Below are 20,815 nucleotides of genomic sequence, written 5' to 3'. Positions count from 1 at the left end.
GATCCCACCCATCCCTCGGAACCCGGAGGGCGGCAAAGCTCCTGATCCCACCCATCCCTCAGAGCCCGGAGGATGGCAAAACTCCTGACCCCACCCATCCCTCAGAGCCCGGAGGGCGGCAAAGCTCCTGATCCCACCCATCCCTCAGAGCCCGGAGGATGGCAAAACTGCTGATCCCACCCATCCCTCGGAACCCGGAGGGCGGCAAAGCTCCTGATCCCACCCATCCCTCGGAACCCGGAGGGCGGCAAAGCTCCTGATCCCACCCATCCCTCAGAACCCGGAGGGCGGCAAAGTTCCCGGTCCCGCCCATTCCTCAGAGCCCGGGAGGCGGGAAAGCTCCCGGTCCCGCCCATTCCTCAGAGCCCGGCGAGGGGAGGAGCTCCTGGTCCCATCCGTCCTTCAGAGCCCGGGGGACAGGAAAAGCTCCCCATCCCACCCGTCCCTCAGAGCCCGGGAGGCGGGAAAGCTCCCGGTCCCGCCCGTCCCACAGAGCCCGGGAGGCGGGAAAGCTCCCGGTCCCGCCCGTCCCTCAGAGCCCGGGAGGCGGGAAAGCTCCCGGTCCCGCCCGTCCCTCAGAGCCCGGGAGGCGGGAAAGCTCCCGGTCCCGCCCGTCCCTCAGAGCCCGGGAGGCGGGAAAGCTCCCGGTCCCGCCCGTCCCTCAGAGCCCGGGAGGCGGGAAAGCTCCCGGTCCCGCCCGTCCCACAGAGCCCGGGAGGCGGGAAAGCTCCCCGTCCCGCCCGTCCCACAGAGCCCGGGAGGCGGGAAAGCTCCCGGTCCCGCCCGTCCCACAGAGCCCGGGAGGCGGGAAAGCTCCCGGTCCCGCCCGTCCCACAGAGCCCGGGAGGCGGGAAAGCTCCCGGTCCCGCCCGTCCCTCAGAGCCCGGGAGGCGGGAAAGCTCCCGGTCCCGCCCGTCCCACAGAGCCCGGGAGGCGGGAAAGCTCCCCGTCCCGCCCGTCCCACAGAGCCCGGGAGGCGGGAAAGCTCCCGGTCCCGCCCGTCCCTCAGAGCCCGGGAGGCGGGAAAGCTCCCGGTCCCGCCCGTCCCTCAGAGCCCGGGAGGCGGGACCGGTGGCGGCGCGTCACTTCCTGCGGCCGGAAGGTTCCAGAGGTTCCGCGGGGAGCCGCCATGGCCGTGGTGCGGGAGGAGGTGAGGCGATCCCCGGCGTTGCCCCCCGGGCGCTGGCGGGGCCCTGTGCGAGGGGCAGCGGTGTGGCCCCGGTTGGGAGGCGGGGACGGGGAGCCGTCAGTCCCCGCTTTCGCTGAGGGGGTCTCTCCGTGCGGCGGTGCGTGTTGAGGGAGCTGTGCCATCCGCCCAGCTTCTCTTGGTTTCTGTTGGTTTTTAACTTATAAAGACTTAAACACTGAGAGTTTAAACCTTGTCTGGATTGATGATCTTGGAGGTCTTTTCCAGGCTTGTGCTCTGAGATGGTCCTGGTTGAGCAGGAGGATTGCACCCTTCTAGCCCGACCCATTCTGTGAATTAAGATGCTGTGGCTGTATATACAGGAGTGGTCAGGGGGTGAGGAAGGGATGATTCCGTGCTTAACTGGTTGTAGTGGGAAACTAAACTGCTGACTTGATAAAGCTGAAACTCCAGCATCTGGAACACTTGGAATTGTCATAAAAAGCTGTGAGCCCTGAGCACAAAGAATATATCTAATGTATACGTGTGATCCTTTGTTTTTGAGCCAGTTGCAGAAAGATTTGGAAGAGGTTAAAGAACTGCTCACGAACACCACTAGGAAGCGGGTGCGTGATGTCCTTGTGGCAGAGAAACACAAGCTGGAGCTGGAAATCAAGAATCAGCCTCCGCCGAAGCCAAAAGATGTGACAGAGGAAGAAAAGTCATCACTGGGAGGGTACACAGTGAAAATAAACAATTATGGTAGGTTTGTTTTTCTAGAGCTCCAGCATTGCTCTGAAGAGATGGCAAGGTGGCATTACTGGGAGTTGGAGTTGCTACTTAGCATCACAGTGAAGCCTTAAGTGTTTATTCCACACTGGAGATGCCACTTTAAAGGCTACTGCATGCTTATCTTGCCATCCGAACCCCAGCGTGCATTGATCGCGTTTGCGTGGTAGAGTTTGGTGGAATTCATTAAGTATCCTTGCTGTACCAACTGGTATTTTTCCGTTGCTTAGTGTTTAGCAGGAATGAAAGAGTAAGATTTGGCTTCTCTGCTCGCCATGTAGGTGAGAGGAGAGGGAATTGCTCAAGATGCAGGGTGTAGGGGAAGAAGTGGGTCAAGGAAACTGCAGCAGGAGCAAACAACTGGCTCTGACTTCCCCTGCACAGCCAGGGTTGCTCTCTTTTGACGTCAGCTGATACAAGGGTTTTCTCAGCATTTGCAGGGATTAGGGAAAAGGGCTACATGGGGGGACCTCCTTTTGCTTTCAAGTTATTTCTGAATAATTCATGTTTTCCCTTTATTGCTCTGAAAATTGTTTGAGTAAGGCAAAGATGCTAGTCATTTTAGGGGGCTTTGTGGGGGAAGCTTATGAAGGAAAGGGAGAACTTTATCTCTTTTATTCACTTCCAGGTTGGGATCAGTCAGATAAGTTTGTTAAGATTTACATCTCTTTAAATGGTGTCCAGAAGCTTCCAGCTGAGAATGTGCAGGTGAATTTCACAGAGAGGTGAGTTCATCTTGTACCACAACAAGAACACTTAAATGCAGGACTGTTGCATCAGCCTTTTTTTTTCTCCACTCCCTTTTTTCAAACTTCAAACTGTATTAACTTTTAGTAGCACTTGAGGGTATCAGGGTGTTTTCATTTTAGAGGTGCACCTCACCATGCTTGACATGGCACATAGTGTTAGCCCTGGGTATTTGTGGTGATAGAACTGAGGTGTACATTAAGGAAATTTGTTTTTCCAAGGTTATAGGGGATCATTGAGGTAGAAAGGATCCTAAAGAACTTGATTTGTTGTGAAGTCTGGATTGGTCCTTTTAATTTCTCTGTCAAAATTGAACTGAACATTTTTAGAGCCCTGGGAATAAAGTAATTCAAGCCTGTTGGCCTTGAGGTACTACCAGAGTAGTACCAGAATAGTAGTTCTTGTACTTTCCCAAGAAGTACACCTGCTTTCCTATAAAATACACCCGCTAAAGGGTTTTCAGACAATATAACAATTGGAGTATTTGTGCCTTTCCTCCCTTCACTTCCTGGGTCCAGGTCATTTGATCTGCTAGTGAAGAATCTGAACGGGAAGAACTACACCATGACCTTCAACAACCTCCTGAAGCCCATCTCTGTGGAAGGCAGCTCTAGAAAGGTCAGTGCACCTCGTCTGTTAGAGGTAATTTAGGGCCCTCACGAAGTATCACGTTCATTGCCTGACTAGTTCAGGAGACTCAGTTCTAACGTTCAGTCCCTCTCTTCTGCTGCTAAGTCTCTGCACTGTGAACATGAGTCTTACTAATCTGTGATTGTCATAACTGCAGAATTAGTCTCTGGAATCCTATTTCAGGAGATCATGTCTGGATATTGTGAGCTTTTTTTAATAGCTCACCAACAGGATTTCAGAAATAATTAAGCAGAAAATACCACCAAGCATTCATTTGCATCTTTGTGCTTTTAAATACCTCTGAGAAATTCTTTGTGATTCTAAGAGATTTGTCAGCAGACTGAAATCTTGGGAAGCTTAAATAGGCTTAATTCCCAAAGCAAAGTCTGGAACCTTGGTAATGGTGTTGCTCCAGAACTGAACACTGGTGTGGTGGTTTAACCCTAGCAGGAGGTTAATTTTCTAAGAGAAAAAATTAACTATCCTAGCCAAAACCAGGACTAGTCACATTTTACTGCTGCTGACTGGTGATACCCATACTCTGCTACTTGTGGCACCTTTCCAGGCTTAGAGATGTGTCACATACCTCCTGTGAGTTCTGTGTTGTACTTAGTGACATCAGATGCGAAGAACTACTGGTTCAATTGGAAATTGGCCTAAAATGAGTACAGAGTGAAATTAAACCAGCTGAAATAATCGAGAGTGTTGCTGTGGTGATTTTTAACATGGTGTGAAAGCGAGCAGTGGTCATGTACTTGTTACGCCAAGCTAAAGCTGCAGTAGACCCTTGTCTGCTGTGGCACACAGGAGTTCTTTGTGAAATTTAGGTCAGGGTTGCAAGTAAACAGGCTTTGTAACTTGCAGATGTGTTGTGAGATTAAGCAATGCCCTAAAACTAGCTTCTTATCCTTGGAGAAATAAATTGGAGGAGCCTCTGCCTGAACTTGGTATACTTGGAGAAGTCTAATAAATACAGTCACTCTTTACCAGGCAGTTCTGGGTACTTGGGCATCCTTTAAATCACTGAATGGTGTTCCTGCAGCACTTTACATTCTTCTGTATTGGTACTGTGGGCCTGTGCTAGCATTACATTAACCACATATATAAATTGTCCACAGGGAAGTTAACAGTTGTACCTGGAGGCTGAGTACATGCTGTAATTTCAGTATGCTACATAATAATGGATAGCTGAGAGAAATGTTTCAGGAATTTGTGAGTCTGGAAAAGGTTTATGTTGTGAGCTAACCTTATTGATTTTGACTGGCATCCCTTCGTGCCTTGCTGTTCACCATACAGATAAAGACAGACATGGTCCTTGTGATGTGTAAGAAGAAGCGGGAGGAAAAATGGGATTGTCTCACTCAAGTGGAAAAAGAAAGCAAAGAGAAAGAGTAAGTGTCTTTTCAACCCTCCATCTTGTTTTCCATTTCTTGTTCTCTGTGTTGTTTTAGGACTGTTGGGAGAGATCTGTGCCAACTGTGCAGTTATTCTGAGGATTGTTGGTCTGGGGGACAGGCCCTGAGATGTTTGAGGATCGTTAGGCTGGGATTTGTTTTGGTATTTGTAGGACTGCAAGTGGAAGAAACACACTCTGAGTAGCTGTTTTATTGCTAATGATGAAGGCTGCATCATAGGACATATGATAGGGAAGACCTGCAGTGAGAATTCTAAAGGGAATCAACCAATTAAAGATTCATTTGCATTTTGATGGCTGCATTCATGGCAAAAACTGCATTAGTGAGGTGACTGTTTTTAGATAAAGTGTGTATTATATAGAAATACGTGGATATATCCCCTGCAGCTCTACTGGTCAAAGTAATCATTGTCACCTGTGTGTGAAGTGCCTGCACAAAAATCCCAGCGTGCTTTTGGCAAAACAGGTCTTTGTTTACTTAGATGATTATCCAAAGTCTCAAGCCAGTTTGTAACACTCCAAGTGCTTGGGAGCAGCAGGCAGCTTAGACATACACAGGTATGAGGGTGGTAAATGACAGCAGGAGACACCTGGGGACAAGAGACTTTCTAAAATATATATATATAGAAGTATATAATATAATGATTTCATGTTATTTTACATGTACAGCTACCTTGAAGCATGAAAACACTATTGAGAATGTTATCTCTGCCAACAACAATTCATTTTGTGTATGTTTTTAGGGTGTTTTGCTAAAACTGATTAGCCATAAGTACGTGAATTTAGGGCATAACAACCTTCTCCACTGAAATGGCATCACAGGAGATTTAGGAGGAAGTGACTTGACAATTAATGCAGTTTTCTGGAGGGACAGGATCACTTGATTAAACCTGTATCTTGTGCAGAGAATTCCTGAAGATTTTCTGTTTGTCAAATGAACGGCTCCAGAAATGCTGGTCCCAGTCAGGGTCTGTGCAGCCGATGGTTAGCCCTGAGCACGAGGAAATTGCTCCCTCTGCTGATCTGTTTTCATCTGCTCTGTTTTTGAGCTAGACTGCACTAGGAACTACCTACAGGATTTTGGGAAATGGGATAAAGAGGACTTTTGCCAGAGGGCATTACATATAGTCGGGTTACACGGGCCATGTCCTCCACGGGTGCTGACTGCAGGTGGCACTGTTTGTCACCTGAGAAAATTGCTTTGAAATGCAATGTGTTACAAAGTCAGTTAACTTCTGGAGATCATCTGAAAAATGGGAAGCAGAAAAGAAGCCTTTTGGGTTATGAATGTGGTCTCTCCAAAAAGCTTGATGTGGTCATTTCTCGCTTTTTATTCACTTGTCACATAACACAAGGCAGGTACTGGCACTTCCTGTGTCTGTTGTATTTCACTTTTGCTTCCTACAGTTAATTTTGAGCAGTGCTTCCAGGATCATGTTTACTGCAAAATGCTTCCCATCAAAATACTGTCCCACCCCATGGGACATCTCTAGGTATACTACTCAACTTGCACTTGGTTTAAGGGTGCTTCTTAGGATTCTTCCTATTTGGAAACTGAGACAGCCGTATCTAAAGACTTTGCCAAAGCAAAAGTCCTGTTACCAGGGTGCTTCAAACAAATAGCAGCATTTAAGTCTGTTGGGTGTACCTGACCTTCTCATGTATCCGTCTTGCAGGAAGGCTGCCTATGACACCGCAGATCCTAGTGAAGGGCTTATGAACATTTTAAAAAAGATGTACGCGGAAGGGGACGATGAGATGAAGCGCACCATCAATAAGGCCTGGGTTGAAAGCAGAGAAAAGCAGTACAAAGGGGACATACCAATGGATATCTGAAAGTACTCTAAGGGCCGCCTTAAAACTGATCTTCCATGTGAGACACGCTGTGCTGCAAAGATCATCGTTTACATAACCTTCTTCCAAGCAAAGACAGTCATTTTCCATTTCAGGTTGGAGAAAATATTTAAATAAAATAGCTTATAAAGCATTTCCGTCAGTCAAGTGGTTCAGCATTTCCTGAGGAGTGAAGCTTAGGGTATATGTCCTTACCCCTCCTTGAAAAAGCATCTCAGATGAGTGGGGAGTGCTGTGAGACTGAGAACAGAGTGTAAAAGTAAAGGAATCTTAAACTAGGATGGGTCAAGGCTTCTGTTGCCACTGGCAGCTGTTACCCGTGTGCTTGCTGGGGCTAGTGTCATGCTCACTTCACCAGGTGTAGCTTTTTGATTAAATATGGGAAAGTGCTGAACTGTAAAGCATGTCACAAAGGGAGAACTGCTGAAGAAACCAGAACCACATCCTAAGCACTTGATAGTTAAGCAGAAACAATATGGTGTTAATCATGTGGTATTCAAATTTAATTATTATTCTCAGAAACTATTACTGTCTAGTATTACTATTAACTTTGGAAGTCAAAGTGCTTGTGCCAGCTGGGAGCATCCTGGATGTCTTTGAGATGGCATCAGTCAGGATGCAGTCATCAGCAGGGGCAGTGAGCTGTGATGCTGGACAGGGAGCTTGCCCTGGCTCTAGCAGAGTAAAGTAGGAAACGAGGATTAAGCTCTACTTTCTCCATTGACTTCAAAAGGGTTTTAAGGTAAGAGAGTAAGAAGTATATTAAGATGGCTTATCCACCAAAACATGGCTCAGCTGGGTGTGATGGGTTGCTGTCAGTTTGCTGCTACTGCTATTTGGCCTTTTTACTGCCACCTCCCAGGCCCATGCTGGGGAGGGGGACAGAGCAGCCACTGCCCCCCTTTACTGCACTGCTTTGAAGAAGAGTACAGGGCAAACGTGACCTTAGCAGCAAGCTTGTTGTTAATTGTGTCCTTCCTGCCACCTCCTGTGTCTCCTGAGGACAGATTTGTTGTTACCTATGGATCAAGGAAGCCACTACTCTCCTGTTAGGGTCTGGACTAGGGCTTCCTTGCTACCTTGTTCTTGAAGCATTGGATCAAGCGCTGCACTACGAACAGGAGAAATACCAGCACAGTTTCTAACAGGTCCTTTAGCCACTTCATCTGCTCATTAATATGTATTTAGTTTGCATAGCAAGAGCATCTAAACTTGAGGCCATGTTTTATTCCTACTCTGTGCTTGCCCTTGTTCATGGCAGAATACCACTTTGCCCTGTTGTGCAGTTTTATTTGTTTTTACCCAAATTACCGTGATGAACTTACCGTACGGTGGCAAAAAAAAAAAATGCTTCAACATGCTTTGTGCTGTATGTCTTTATTTCTAATGTTGCCCATACCACAAACCTCAGCTTAGTTCTGCAACCATCACGTAGTGACTTTTTTCTCACAATCAAACTGCCTCTCACACGGACCAGTTCAGTGCAGTTGTGCTGCTGCTTGTCAGCTGATACCAGCTCTAATCCAGTGAGTTTAATGAATCAGCACAACTTCTCACCCTTCCCTTATTAGTTTGACATTGGTGCTGGATTCTGTGGCAGGACAGTCCTGCTTTAATAGCACACACAAATGAGCCTGGTTTGTTTCTTCTGCCTGAATGCACATCCACGTGGTGATTATTACCACATGGCTCTCTGTACACCGCACATCTGCGCATGGTCAGCAAAGTGGCGGAAAACAATTCTGCTGAGCCTCCAGCGCCGCTTAACCCCTCGCGGGCGGGACGTCAGGACACACCTGTTCCGGATCCTCACGGGGCAGCTGTCCCGGGGCAGGGCGGCAATCTCCTTATCAGCCACTTCCTACAACAGAAGACCACAGCGTAAGAGTTTATCTGTGTTCCCCAGGATTCAGAGGGGCCTTACTGCCAGACCTCAAAATCCAGACGTAGAATAGGTACCATCACAAGCTTCTCTACCACCTCATGAATTTGCTATTTAATTGGGAACTTTTCACCTCTCTTCCTCACTCAGCCCTTTCTTTCTGGGCATTGCAACAGTGAATGTAAACAGATCCACATGGAGACCCCCAAATTAATCTTATTACACAGACAAAACAATCTCAAGCTGCTAATTATAACCAGTCAAATCAGCTTGTCTCTATCCTTGTTGCAAGGTGGGCTAGCCCTCTAAGAGGCCCAAAATTTAACCTTATTACAGACTGAATAACCTCAAGCCAGGAATTATAGTTAAAAACCCACTTGGCTTTCTCCTTTCTGTGGGGTAGGCTAGTCCTTTCAGATGAGCTGAATTTAAATATATGTTGTTTATTAACTGCCTCCAAGGTTGTATGCTTTGATGTCAGTAAAAGGGATCTCATATAGGGGGCTTTGGAAGGTGTTACAGGATTTTCTTTGGGGCTTTTTTCTGTATTTCTTGGTTTTGCCTCTTAAGGACATCTAGCACCAGTCAAATTTGCCCAGAGAACGGTAAAGTCAATATATACAAACAAATTCATACACTTTCTCTCCCAGGATGTGTAAGTATCATGCCCAGATCAAATACACACAGGAATAATCTGATACTTGCAAATGTTTTTGGTGCTTAGTAAGGCAGACTGAATGCAAGGCAGTGAATTTTTAAGAACAGTTTTAGCACCAAATCTCATGCAGGTTTCACACACAGCTCAGGCAGGAAGTAAAATTAAATATTTCTAATTGAACAGATTAGTGGTTTTGGCTGGGTCAGGCTTTCAGATTTTTAAATAAGAAAAAAAATCTAGAGTTTATTTATTATTCTGTATTACTGGAAGTAAAGAAAATAGGTTTGTGAATGTATGTTAGGGGCAGTGGGGGGGAGGTGGGGAGTGTGACTTCACTGTATTTATTGTTACAAGAAGCACTGGTTTCAAAAAACCCCACACCCCAATGTGCACAACCTCCAGTCAGCTGACTGCTGTTGCAAACACCCCCAAAAGGCTGAGGTCACTACGAATATGCCATGATTCTGTGCCTGTGAGCTGGGGAAACACAACACCTGTGACCTGGGACAGCCGTCTGGATCGATGAAGTGACAGCCGTGGCCCTGAGCACGTGTGGGCTCATGCTCCGGCTGGGCGCAGCCGTGGAGCGGCTGCCGGTACCTGCAGCTCCCTGGGAAGGATGGAGTTCTTCCGGATGGCGTTGATCCGCAGCCTCTCATCCGCATGCTCATATGCCATCTTCCTTCTCTTGACGTCCCGCAGCATCCTCCAGTCCACGTAGTAGCTCCGCACCTGCCTTGGGCAGGGCGAGGGAAGAACCTATTAAAGAAATGAAACTTGTGATACCTGCCTGTTGCACAGAGTTTGCCCTGGTCAAGTATGAATTGTTATTTCCATAAAGCATGGAATATCCTGAATTGGAAGGGACCCACAAGTATCATCGAGTTCAATACCTGGCCCCAACACGGCCCCCACAATCCCACCCTGTGCCTGAGAGTGTTGTCCAAACACTCTTTGAGCTCTGGCAGCCTCGAGGCTGTGCCCATTCCCGGGGGAGCCCGGTCAGTGCCCCACCACCCTCTGGGGGAAGAACCTTTTCCTGATATCCAGCCGCTCCCTCGGGTCCTGTTATTCGTTACAGAGAGCAAAGATCGGTACCGCCCCTCGTGAGGAAGATGTAGGCAGCGATGAGGTGTAAAAAGTGTAATATGTGATCCAGAAGCTTAACGATGCCGGAAGACACAAAGAGCCCCAAGCTACACCGGACCCGAAGGGCCGGGGCCGAGCCCGCAGCGGTCAAACACTACCCGGATCTCCCCTGCGCGTTCCCCGGCGCCTCGGCCGGGCGGACGGGGCCCCAGAGAGACACAGGGAAGCAGGGTAGGAGGAATGGAAGGGAGGGAGTCGGTCTGACCTGCCGAGCCGCCCTCAGCGCCCAGCACAGCGCGGCCGCCGCCATCTTGTCGCTGCGCCGCGCGTGCGCCCAGTCACGGCGGGCGAGGGCCCTCAGGCCGCTCCGCCTCCGTCCCGCTGCATTCCCGATGTGCTCGGGATTTCCAACGCTCTGCGGCTGGAAATGGGGCAAGAGCCCCACCCGCCTCTGGGGGCTGTGCTGGGTGTGTCTCAGAGGTGATGGCAGGGCTCGCCGGCACCACCCGTCAGTAAAGGCGGCTGAATCTGCCACGGAAACGTCAGGGGCCGGCCTTGGGTGCAGCAAAGGTATCCCAGGTTGAAGGGGAACAGCTGTAAAAATAACAGGGAAAGTTGTCCCAATAGGAGAATTGACGCAGAGGCATCGTCCCTGCGCTGTGGGGTCCCTGTCTGGAACAGCACGTCCTGACCACTTGTCCTGCTGCGGGACAGAGATCTGCCAGCAGCTCCACTAAAGGCTGGGCTAGTTCTGCTTCTTAGGGTTTTTTTGCTTGTTTATCACCCAGGACTGTTGCTCAATTCCTAAATTTATACCTGTGGTTTGCAGGGGTTTTTTTCCACTTACGAATTTTGAACCATAGAATATCCTGAATTGGAAGGGAGCCATAAGGATCATCGAGTTCAACTCCTGGCCCTGCACAGGACAACTCCAAGAACTCCACCATGTGCCTGAGAGCATTGTCCAAACTCTGGCAGACTTGGTGCTGTGACCACTTCCCTAGGGAGCATATCCCAGTGCCCCACCAGCCTCTGGGGGAAGAAACTTTTGCTAATATCCAAATCTTCGGGAAAGTTACAGCCCTTTGCAGACAATACTGAATAATCATAATCGCAAACAGAGAAGAACAAATGGGGAATTCTGCATCCATTGTTCTTGTTCAGTGAGGGAAACTGTCCTGTTTCAATAACTGGAACTTTGCTTAGGTAGAGTGTAAAATATGTCTATGTCCTGATTTCAGGAAGAACATGCATCAAGGTTTTGATGTTGAATTCATAGTTTTGATTAAACTTTCTGCTTGTATCAGCTCATTAGCTACATTCAAAAAGTCATTTAAAAGAAGCTGTCTCTCTCAGTTTGTCAAGCTGCTTGTTGTCTGTGTGCTAATTGTTTTACTTAGATGTTTGGTGTATTATACTGCTCCAGAAGTATGTAATAATCTGGAAGAAGTGGCCAGGTTAGCAGGCTAATCAAATTTTATTATCTATGCTACAGTCAGCAGCTTTCCTAGGAACTTACCCACCGGGGCTGATGGTACTCAGTGGAAAGGCCATTTTTGGTGCTGGTGAAGTCGTTAATTCTTCACAGACTGTTCAGTTTCTGTCAGCCCAGGTGTTAACTACCCTGAAGGTGTCTGTCCTACATATATGCCCAGCTGAAACCACTAATACTTGTTCACACAGCAATAACCTACAAATTCAAAGCTGTTTTCTCTTCTCCTTGCTTTATATGGGTCTTATGAGCCACAGAGAGGTGAGATGCTGGTTATTGCTCTCGTTTCCTAACTCATTTTTCTTCCTTCATACCCTGAGAAACAAAAAGTCTGCTCTTAAACTTGTGTGAGGGTCTGTCTATGGAGGGGAAACTGCAGCAGCAGAAAGGGCTCAGCATGCCCAGCCTGTGGGCTGCAACCCTCTGAGAGCATCCTGTTCAAAACCTGGGCTGTTTGTGACCGTGTTTCCTGATGATGAGCTGTGCTGATGCCATGGCTGGCTTGGAAGTAGCTTTCTGCTGTTTGCAAGGGGAGCATTTCAAGCTTTATTCTCTGATGTAATTGTCTATAACTTGCTATTTTTCTAGCTTTCCAGAGGGTAAAGTTAATTTGGTAGGATATCAGCAGAGCAGATAAAATAGATGTGATCAAAGGGGATTTGGATGCTACAGCATGCATTCTTATCTACAGTATTTTGTATCACTTCCCCTTTTGTGTTTATTAGATGGTCCAGATGTGGGAGGAACTGGTGAGAATGGGAAGGACTATTTCTTCAGTCAGGGCTGACTCCCTCACTTGCTCAACAGCATCACCTGTGTGATTGGCACTTCCCCAGCTGAGACTGGCAAGGATTAATGATGCATGTTGATATCCCTCAGGCTGCTGCCATCTTCAGCTCCCTCAGCACAGCTTCTGGTTGCAGTAAATCGAAGGAACTGTCCAGAATCTGAGGGTTTGTCAGCTAAAAACTGGGCTCAGTAATGCACCTGGCTAAATAAGTGCGTGGGTAGTTCTTGAGGGATTTTTGAAAGTACTGTGCTGAATAAATGTAGTGTTTATCTGCTGCTGAGTTCAACATATTTTTCTATTTTCTGATGTACTCCACCTGAATTTCTCATCATTAATACTACAAATGTGCTTGTTAATACAGTAGTCTCAGTAACAATCCTGTGATGCTTGCAGACCGATGTATAGAGCTGGAGAGGCTTTCTGGCTTTTGAGTAGTAGCAGAGCATAAAACAAGTGGGAAGTGTTTATTCCTGCTGATGGGCAGGAAGACTACTGAGCAGGGGAATCATTCTCAAGCCCAGCGTGCTCCTTAGGTGGTTTGTAAGAGGGAAACGCCCCGAGGCTTCTATTGGTTCCTTTCGTTTGCTCCATGGGTTCTTAAATTCGCTGCAGGGACTGCTGCTGATTTGTAGCTGGAGTGGGGAAGAGGAGAGGATTTGGTCACTTTTTGGCGTGCTCAGATTACCTCTGCAAGTGGTGTCTGCATCAGAAGGGCTCTGAACCAGGCAGTTGAAAGTACTTGACAGGTAAGAGAAAAGTATTTTTATTTCCTTTGAGGTTCCCGTTGTTTGTCCTGAGGGAAAAACTCAGTTTGTCTCTGACTTCTTAGAGCAGATGCTCTCCAAGGATTTTGAAGCCTTACGCAAACATCAATAACCCTGTATTATGGGCATGTATGATTTTTACAAAATGTACAGGAGTATTTATATGGGGTTTTTTAAGCCCATTTTGAAGGGCTTAGGCTTTCCTAGGTTATCTCCTCCAACCATATAAAAACTACGTGTCTGCTCATATAAATGGGAGTTTTGCCTTTGCATCTAATGGAGGTAGGGTTTAACCTAGAAGGGTTTCTTTTTAGAGTACTTGTTCCTAATAATTTGCACTTTAGGCTCTGATTTCTGTGTGACAGTAGATGCTTTAAAAGCCCTTCTTTTGTTGTGAGATCGTGCTGGAATTTGACCACACACATCTTATAATTGTAACAGGCACTCTTTAGTAATTGCTCAGTATTTTCTCATCCAGAGGCCCTTCTTGTGCACCTTCTCACAGACTCAGGGCTGAAAGCCAATAGAAGTTAGAATAAAGGGTAATGGCTCTAACTGACAGAGCATAGGGTTAGATCAGATATTAGGAAGAAATTCTCCCCTGTGAGGGTGGGCAGGCCCTGGCACAGGGTGCCCAGAGCAGCTGTGGCTGCTCCATCCTTGAAGTGTTCAAGGCTGGGTTGGACGGGACTTGGAGGAACCTGGTCTAGTGGAAGGTGTCCCTGCCCATGGCAGGGGTCTGGAACCAGAGGGTCTTTTAGGTCCCTTCCACCCTAAACTATTCCAGGATTCTATGAGTCTTAAGTTTTTAGCACCTAAAATGAAATTTATCACTATTTTCGTAATAAAAGTACCTTATTGATTATCTTATTTATAATAAAAATGTCAGTCATTGGATAAGTAAAATCAATCCAATACAGGAGTTAAAAAATGTTTGAGCTTTGCAGGCACCAGAACAAAGATTTGCTTCAGGAAAGACTGACTTAAACTGAAAGCTACTGACTGAAGAGAAGGGAGCTCGGTAACTTATAACAAAGTGCATATTTATAGTAATGAGAAAATAGGCTGTTAAACCTCTCTGCACATGAGTATGTAGGGTTTTGAAAGCAATCTCTCATGCACATATGAACAGTTAATACACCTTGCTTATCAGATCTTGCAGAAGAATTAGCATGAAAGAAAATATAAATAAAAAAATGAATCCAGAAGCACAGTATCTCTCTGGGTGATTATAATTCTGGGTTTTTATTAATTATTTTGAGTAATCCCAAACTTTTATAGTGGAAAGTAGGTTCATTCAGTCTGGTAAAAAAAAGAAAAGGGAGATACCTGCAAAAGAAACAATCTTCCCAAGCTAATGATTGCGTTTTTTGTTGGCAGTCATTGGTTGCACTAATTGCAAGCATTAATTTAATGAAGATTGCATAATACTGAAAACAGAGTGCTGGCTGGCTTATTACAGGAGCTGCATGGAATGGATTCTGTGCCCAGTCCCAGAGAAATGCAGATCTGATGCACAGCTTTCTAAGGCAGCTGAGGTTTGGAACAGTAGAGCAGTTTTATCACAGAAAATAAAGACAAATAATCCAGTTGGTTAAACTAAATTATACTTATGCAAAGTATATACTTATGTAAAACTAGTAACTTGTCTCAGCCAAATACTTCGCCAAGAAAAATATGTAAAACTGAAGGAAAATGGGCTGGACATCTTAGTGTCTGAGTAGCAGTATCATCATTTTGTGCTCGTTTTGAGCCCCCACTTTATTTTTGCCTGACTGCCAACAAAGGCTAATAGCCCCCAATGACTGAGTTGTGCTCTTGGGTGCACTAACTCGTGTCGTTCTTTATTGCTAAAAGCATTGCAGAATGTAAGGAGCATGACTGCTTTCCAACTTAGTGAGGGATGAGCTGGTTTATCACCTTCTGTGCTGCTGCATCTGCTGCTGTGTCTGAGCACACAGCTTTGCCATGTGCTCTGCAGGTGCCTTTGCTTCTCTCCACAGGCTGCTGCCACACACTCCCCTGCTCCTGCATTGTCATGTCCATGCTTTAAACAGAATTCAGCGGTCAGTATCCATTTGAGGGCAGAGCTTATGATGAACACTGATCACCGGTAATGCTTGTGTCTCCTCAGACTAAAAGTGTTGGTCAGACAGGCCTGTTGCTGTTCTTGTAGAGAGTTATTGAAGTGATGGCTGTTTGGAGATCAGCAGTGCTTCTGTGAACTTGCAAAGGGCTTTTTGACATGCCTTCTAGTATTTGTCATTCCTTTTGTGTTCCTCAAGAAACCTCCCTGGCTTTAGGATGCTTGAACGTGCCAGTTTTCTAACTAGGTAATTAGGGATCTGCTAGTTCTCCTGTCTCTAGTGCTGTGATACACGTGGCAGTTCCATTCTAGCTTTAGCATGCAGAAGGCTGTGCTCAAAAAAATCACACTCTGTATTTCCCTTGGTACTCAAAAAGCTCAGGTCTCAAACTTGGCCCATGGCTCCTTTCACGACGCCTCATTTTATTCTGGCTATCTTGCTTTAATGTGTGTTGCTTCTAGTGTTGTGTTGTATAACTCTGTGGCTTGGATATGTGCATAGTCAACTCTGCCCCATTTCTCAGTCTTAGAATTCTCTCTTCTGCAACCATGGAGCTGTCCTAGACCTGCATTTCCTTCATCTGTGACTCCAAGTCCCTCTTTCTCTCCTGAATCCTATCTCCATGTCATGTATACATAGAAGGCCTATACCCTGAATCTTCAAGCACGGAGCAGTAGGATGGAAAAAGACTTGTAGAGTTAGATTGTTGGAATCTTTCACACAAATATTCCACTTTCTCTCCAGCTTTGATCATCCCATGCTTTCCTCTGCAATAATTGAAAAGATGTGAACAGGGTTTCTTTCATCCCTTCCCTTAGGAGAATATTCTGTGCCTGGTAGATCTGACTATTAGGCATTCTTTCCTAAATCAGTCCTTTCCCTCATCTGCTGTTACTGCCAGTTATATGTATGACATTATATTCTCCACAAAAAGTCAGTTAAACCCATTCTTTTTAACGACAGGGAAAAAATCTCTTTATTATATGATGAAGAAGCCAGAAAAGTTGTTCTCTTTCATTATGCTTGACAGAAATGCTTGTGTCCAGGGGTTTTTCCTCTGGAATGATCTCTGAGCCCAGGAAAATATGAGCTCAATTTGTGGTTCCAGTGAAGCCCTAATTAGTCATGACATTATGTTACAAGCCAGAATGCTATCACTAGGTGCTGAGCAAAGGGATTTTGTGCATGCATCTGTCTGTTTGGGGACCTCATCTCCAGGGGTTTGGAAGTAAACCCCACAAAACCAAGCTTTGGGGGTTTCCTGCAGTGGACTGTGATGAGAATCTGTAGAATTTAGACGTAAGTTTGTTCAAAGCTTTGAAGCAATCTCATATGATTTGATTTGTTTCGGAAGTCTGCAGAGGAGAAAAAGAAAGGTGTAGCTAGTTTCTGTGTCCCTTTGAGGGAGAGGATGGGTCGGGGTGGGAAAGCTGCATTTTTGGTCAGAAATAGGCATCTGCAAGCCAAGAGGGAGAGATGGGGAAGGAGCCCTGCGTTCACAAAGCAAGGTACTTGTTCCCCTCCATTTCACTTAATATACATTAAACGCAGATAAGTGCTGAATGGAGGTGGAAAACCGAAGGAAACAAATTACTGCTTGGGTATAAGCAGCAGTGATGACTCCCTTATTTTATGGATAGAATCATAGAATTTTTAAGCTTGGAAAAGCCTCTAAGACCATTGAGTTCAACCATTGACCCAGTGTTGCCAAGCCCTTCGCTAACCCATGTCCAAGTGCCGTATGTACATGTCTTTTAAATCCATCCAGGGGTGGTGATTCCACCGCTCCCTGTGTGAGTTTACCCTTTCAGTAAAGACATTTTTTTCCTAATACCTAATCCAAATATGACATAAGGGTATCAGGTAAGGAATTGTAGACTGAATCTTGAAATCCATACCTTGTTTTCATTGGTGTCTGCGATTATCTTGCTTGAAGAGAGATGCACCAAAGTGACCTGCAAAACAGATATTAAGTGGGTGATGTAGGGTTTGTTTGGTTTTTAGCAACCAAAGCCTCATGTTTCTGGGCAGGAAGGACACCTTCTTTTAGCTGTGCTGCCAATGGGAGGTACTAATCTAATGGCAGGGATGTTTCCAAAGGTTTGGCAGACATTTAGGTGATATAAGGATGTTTCACAGAAACAGATAATTTTTATTGTAAGGGTTGTACAAATTATTATAATGGAGTGTTATCTGAGTCCAGATGTGCTATTACTGTGGACACATATTGGCCAAGTGCTTTCTAGTTATCACATTACCTAATTTAGCACTTAAATAAATTTTTTTCCCTTCTGCTTGTGCAATGAATAACACAACTGCTTAGTAAGTCACATGTGGTGGCATTTTGAATTTGCATCCTGTGGTGTGAAATTCTAAGTTTTTGACCAAATATATATATATATATATATCACCTTCTGTACAGATTGACATGTACCATTAATGCCAACATTCAGCATACAATACTGAATAAGCCAACTGATAAATTCAGGTTTCTGACTTTATATTTTATCCTTCCTTCCCTCCTTGCTCAGCTTCTACTTTCTTGTTGTTTTTATCTATGAGGTGTTCATTAAGTCCAAAATTCTTCCTTGGTTGACTGCACAAAACTTTTACAGCAAACATGGTTTTTTGGTGTGAATGACTGTACCTGAAAACTTTAAACATTTGAACTTCAGTTTCAACTTCTGAATGTCAATGAAATTTAACACTAATTTTATTTAGTTAGGTCTTAGCTTTGAGAATAAATCAACCTGAAAATAAGCTCTTCCTATATATTTATGCAAGGTAGAAAAGAACAGTTAATTCTGAAATAAAAGTATGGGAAAACAAATAGTTTTACGACTCATCCTCTTGCTCCACATGTTAACAGATGTGCTCTAGTAGCTTCCACATGAACTGTGCCAGTGCTAAGACGATAAATCAGATAAAGGAGTCAAAGCAAAATGAACTTGAAATCTCTCAAGTGAATCTATTATTTGGGTACACAAAATGCCAATGCATTGGTGTCAAATGGAGCAAATCTTTTTAATTCTCCCAAATCCAGATAACAGTGTAGGCTACATGCTATATTAGAAGGCTAACGTGAAGTGGGCAAAACTGTGTCCCAAATTTCCTGTACAGAAAGATCAGTGTCAGCTCTCTGAATTTTTCATGCACACAGCATCGGCACAGTTATCAGGCTTTGAGTTGAAGACCATGCACGGTGCTGGAGAATGCCATGGTCAGTAGTCCAGACCACAGCTGAGAGACTGGTAAAAAGTCTGTTGTAACTGCAGGGGAATGAGAGGCACTATGGCATAGTTTACAATTGCAATGGACCATGATCCCAACTCTTATTTGAAGGTTGAAAACTTAGAGCTCTTACTTGGAGAGTCTGGAAGCTCTTTTGTATCTATCTCATTCACTGTGACTTTTCCAGGTACTTACCAACCTAGTTGTGAATCAGGGCAAGACAAATAATTTGTCTTTTAGAAAATCGTGAAAACCAGCTTTATGATCACGATTCTTACCTTTTTTTTTTTTTTTTTTTTTTTTTAAATCTTGAAAGCAGCTGTGCTGTTTGAAGGGTCAGCTACTCCTCTAAGAACCTGCCATCTCTGAGATGAATTTCCAGGGCTGGCTTGCCTTCCCAATGGATTTATTGCTGTGTTGTGCTCTCCAGACATCTGCTGTTCAGCATCCTGCATCTCATAACTGCACCAGCAATGCTCAAAGAATATCCTTCAGCCACTCCTGTAAGATTGACCTGCCCACACTCTCCCAGATTAAAGCTGAAGCAAATCCATTACAGCATGATGAAGAGAACAGTAGGGTGCAGCTAGATCCTGGAGAGGCTGAGGACAATGAAGAGCAGAATATAATCTTTAGGCACAACATCCGTGTGCAGACACCCAAAGGGAACTGTGAAACTTTGACCCGCATTATGGATCTCTTTGAAAGGATGGAGAAGCTTGAGAAAGAAGTGGCAGAGCTGAGGGAAGTTTGCAGCCCTCAGAAGAGCTGTGGGGGAAGCCAAGGTAGGTAACAAGAGTGATATCTGTTCTTACTTCCCAGGTCCAGCCTATTTACTGCTGAGATCTGGGGACTGGAATAATTTGTCAAGGTTATTGGGAGTTCTCCATGAGCAAAATGCTTGAGTCCTTCGCATGGGCTGGTGCCCTGGTTTTTGAGATTCATGTAGGTTTCAATAGGGAGGTTTCAATAGAGGATTTTCTGGAGGACAGGAGGGTGAAAGATGAAGTAGGCACTTCTAGTTGCCATCTTTTTCTTTCTCAACTTTGCCTCCAGAATTTTGCCATTGCTGAGAATTTGTCTTTTTATTTCCTCTTTGATAAGTGACTAAAAGAGGAGCAGAGTTTATGATGATAATGTTTTGTGGTGCCCCAGGCTCTGCCTGGGATCACAGATTTATACTGCGTGGCCTCTGAATTTAATGAACTGTTGTTATTTGGGGAATGGAGACAGGGGAAGTCCTAAGACTTTGCTTACGTGAAAAATACAGATGTATGGCAGATGAGAATAATGTGCTCTCCATCTTAATAAATATCTGCAGTGAGAAATAGTGAGTTTAAATTACAACATTAAGGTTTAGGTTAGAGGCTGTGGGAAACTTCCTAATTGACTCTCTGGGGTGGTCATGGAACCCGTGTTCCTGCTGACCATGGACAAACATGTTGGAAAAAGCAAGGGTGGAGCTGGTCCCTCCTTGGACCTGGGACAGATGGACAAGGTGATGCCATCAGGTCTTTTTCAGTCCCTATTTTTCAGTGATATTTATTCTTCCCTTTAATGACCTTGAACATACCTTTGCACTACCTATCTAATGCTGTGTTCCTAGTTTTTTTCTTGTGTTTTGTTTTTGTTTTCTCTCATCTGTGTGTCACATTTGCTGTTGTGCATCCTGGTGCTGCTCTGGCCAGATGTCCCTCACTGCAGTGGCCGTGGGACTTTGTTCTATGAGACTTGCAGCTGTGAGTGTGCCAAGGGCTGGGAGGGCAGTGACTGCTCCCACCCTGCCTGCCCCAGCCACTGTAGCAGTAACAGGCACTGCAGTGCTGGGAAATGTCTGTGATGAGTGTTTCTTTGGTGAGGATTGCAGCCTTCAGCTGTGTCTGGAGAGCTGCAGCAGCAGTGGGATCTGTGACACAGCCCAAGGGGTCTGCCAGTGCCACGAGGAGTTCACTGGAGAAGACTGCAGTGAGAAACGGTGTCCTGGGGATTGCAGTGGCAACAGGTTCTGTGATACAGGAGTGTGCTACTGACACGATGGCTTCTTTGGCCTCAACTGCTCCCAGGGTAAGACATGTGCCTGGGAGTTACTTCTCTCTTCATTCTTGCAATCTGACTTTCCATCTCTCCTTCCAATACACTTTTAGCTAATCCTGTAGGTAAGCCAACCCTGGGATCACCATGGTTAGCTTGGAGTTTCTGCTGGCTGACTGGTCTTTGTCTTCAAGAACTGCCTGGGAAACACTGCTGAAGTAGGGAAAGGTG

At 45.6% G+C, this 20,815-nt stretch overlaps 3 protein-coding genes across 3 annotated transcripts in view; 2 read left to right on the top strand and 1 right to left on the bottom strand.

Annotated features, from left to right (window-relative positions):
- The first annotated feature begins 1,043 nt into the window (after positions 1–1,043).
- LOC125330179 (calcyclin binding protein) lies at positions 1,044–7,921 on the top strand. The gene is made up of 6 exons (XM_048313080.1): positions 1,044–1,150; positions 1,696–1,888; positions 2,544–2,640; positions 3,181–3,280; positions 4,589–4,683; positions 6,383–7,921. The coding sequence occupies exons 1-6, from the start codon at positions 1,130–1,132 to the stop codon at positions 6,540–6,542; spliced, it is 666 nt and encodes a 221-aa protein (XP_048169037.1). The 5' UTR covers positions 1,044–1,129; the 3' UTR covers positions 6,543–7,921.
- MRPS14 (mitochondrial ribosomal protein S14) lies at positions 7,919–10,560 on the bottom strand. Its single transcript, XM_048313081.1, has 3 exons — positions 10,455–10,560; positions 9,701–9,859; positions 7,919–8,421 (listed from the first exon to the last, which is right to left on the bottom strand). Exons 1-3 carry the CDS (start codon positions 10,497–10,499, stop codon positions 8,239–8,241), a joined length of 387 nt encoding a protein of 128 aa, XP_048169038.1. The 5' UTR covers positions 10,500–10,560; the 3' UTR covers positions 7,919–8,238.
- A 2,513-nt stretch (positions 10,561–13,073) lies between these two features.
- Positions 13,074–20,815, top strand: part of TNN (tenascin N) — a 34,059-nt gene continuing 26,317 nt past the window's right edge. The window contains 4 exon segments of the mRNA XM_048312919.1: positions 13,074–13,217; positions 18,873–19,338; positions 20,242–20,386; positions 20,388–20,617. Coding sequence (XP_048168876.1) covers positions 18,924–19,338; positions 20,242–20,386; positions 20,388–20,617 — 790 coding nt within the window. The 5' untranslated portion in view covers positions 13,074–13,217; positions 18,873–18,923.

The sequence above is a fragment of the Corvus hawaiiensis genome, chromosome 9 (assembly GCF_020740725.1).
Source record: "Corvus hawaiiensis isolate bCorHaw1 chromosome 9, bCorHaw1.pri.cur, whole genome shotgun sequence".
NCBI lineage: Eukaryota > Metazoa > Chordata > Aves > Passeriformes > Corvidae > Corvus > Corvus hawaiiensis.
This window is presented reverse-complemented; position numbering and strand designations above follow the sequence as displayed.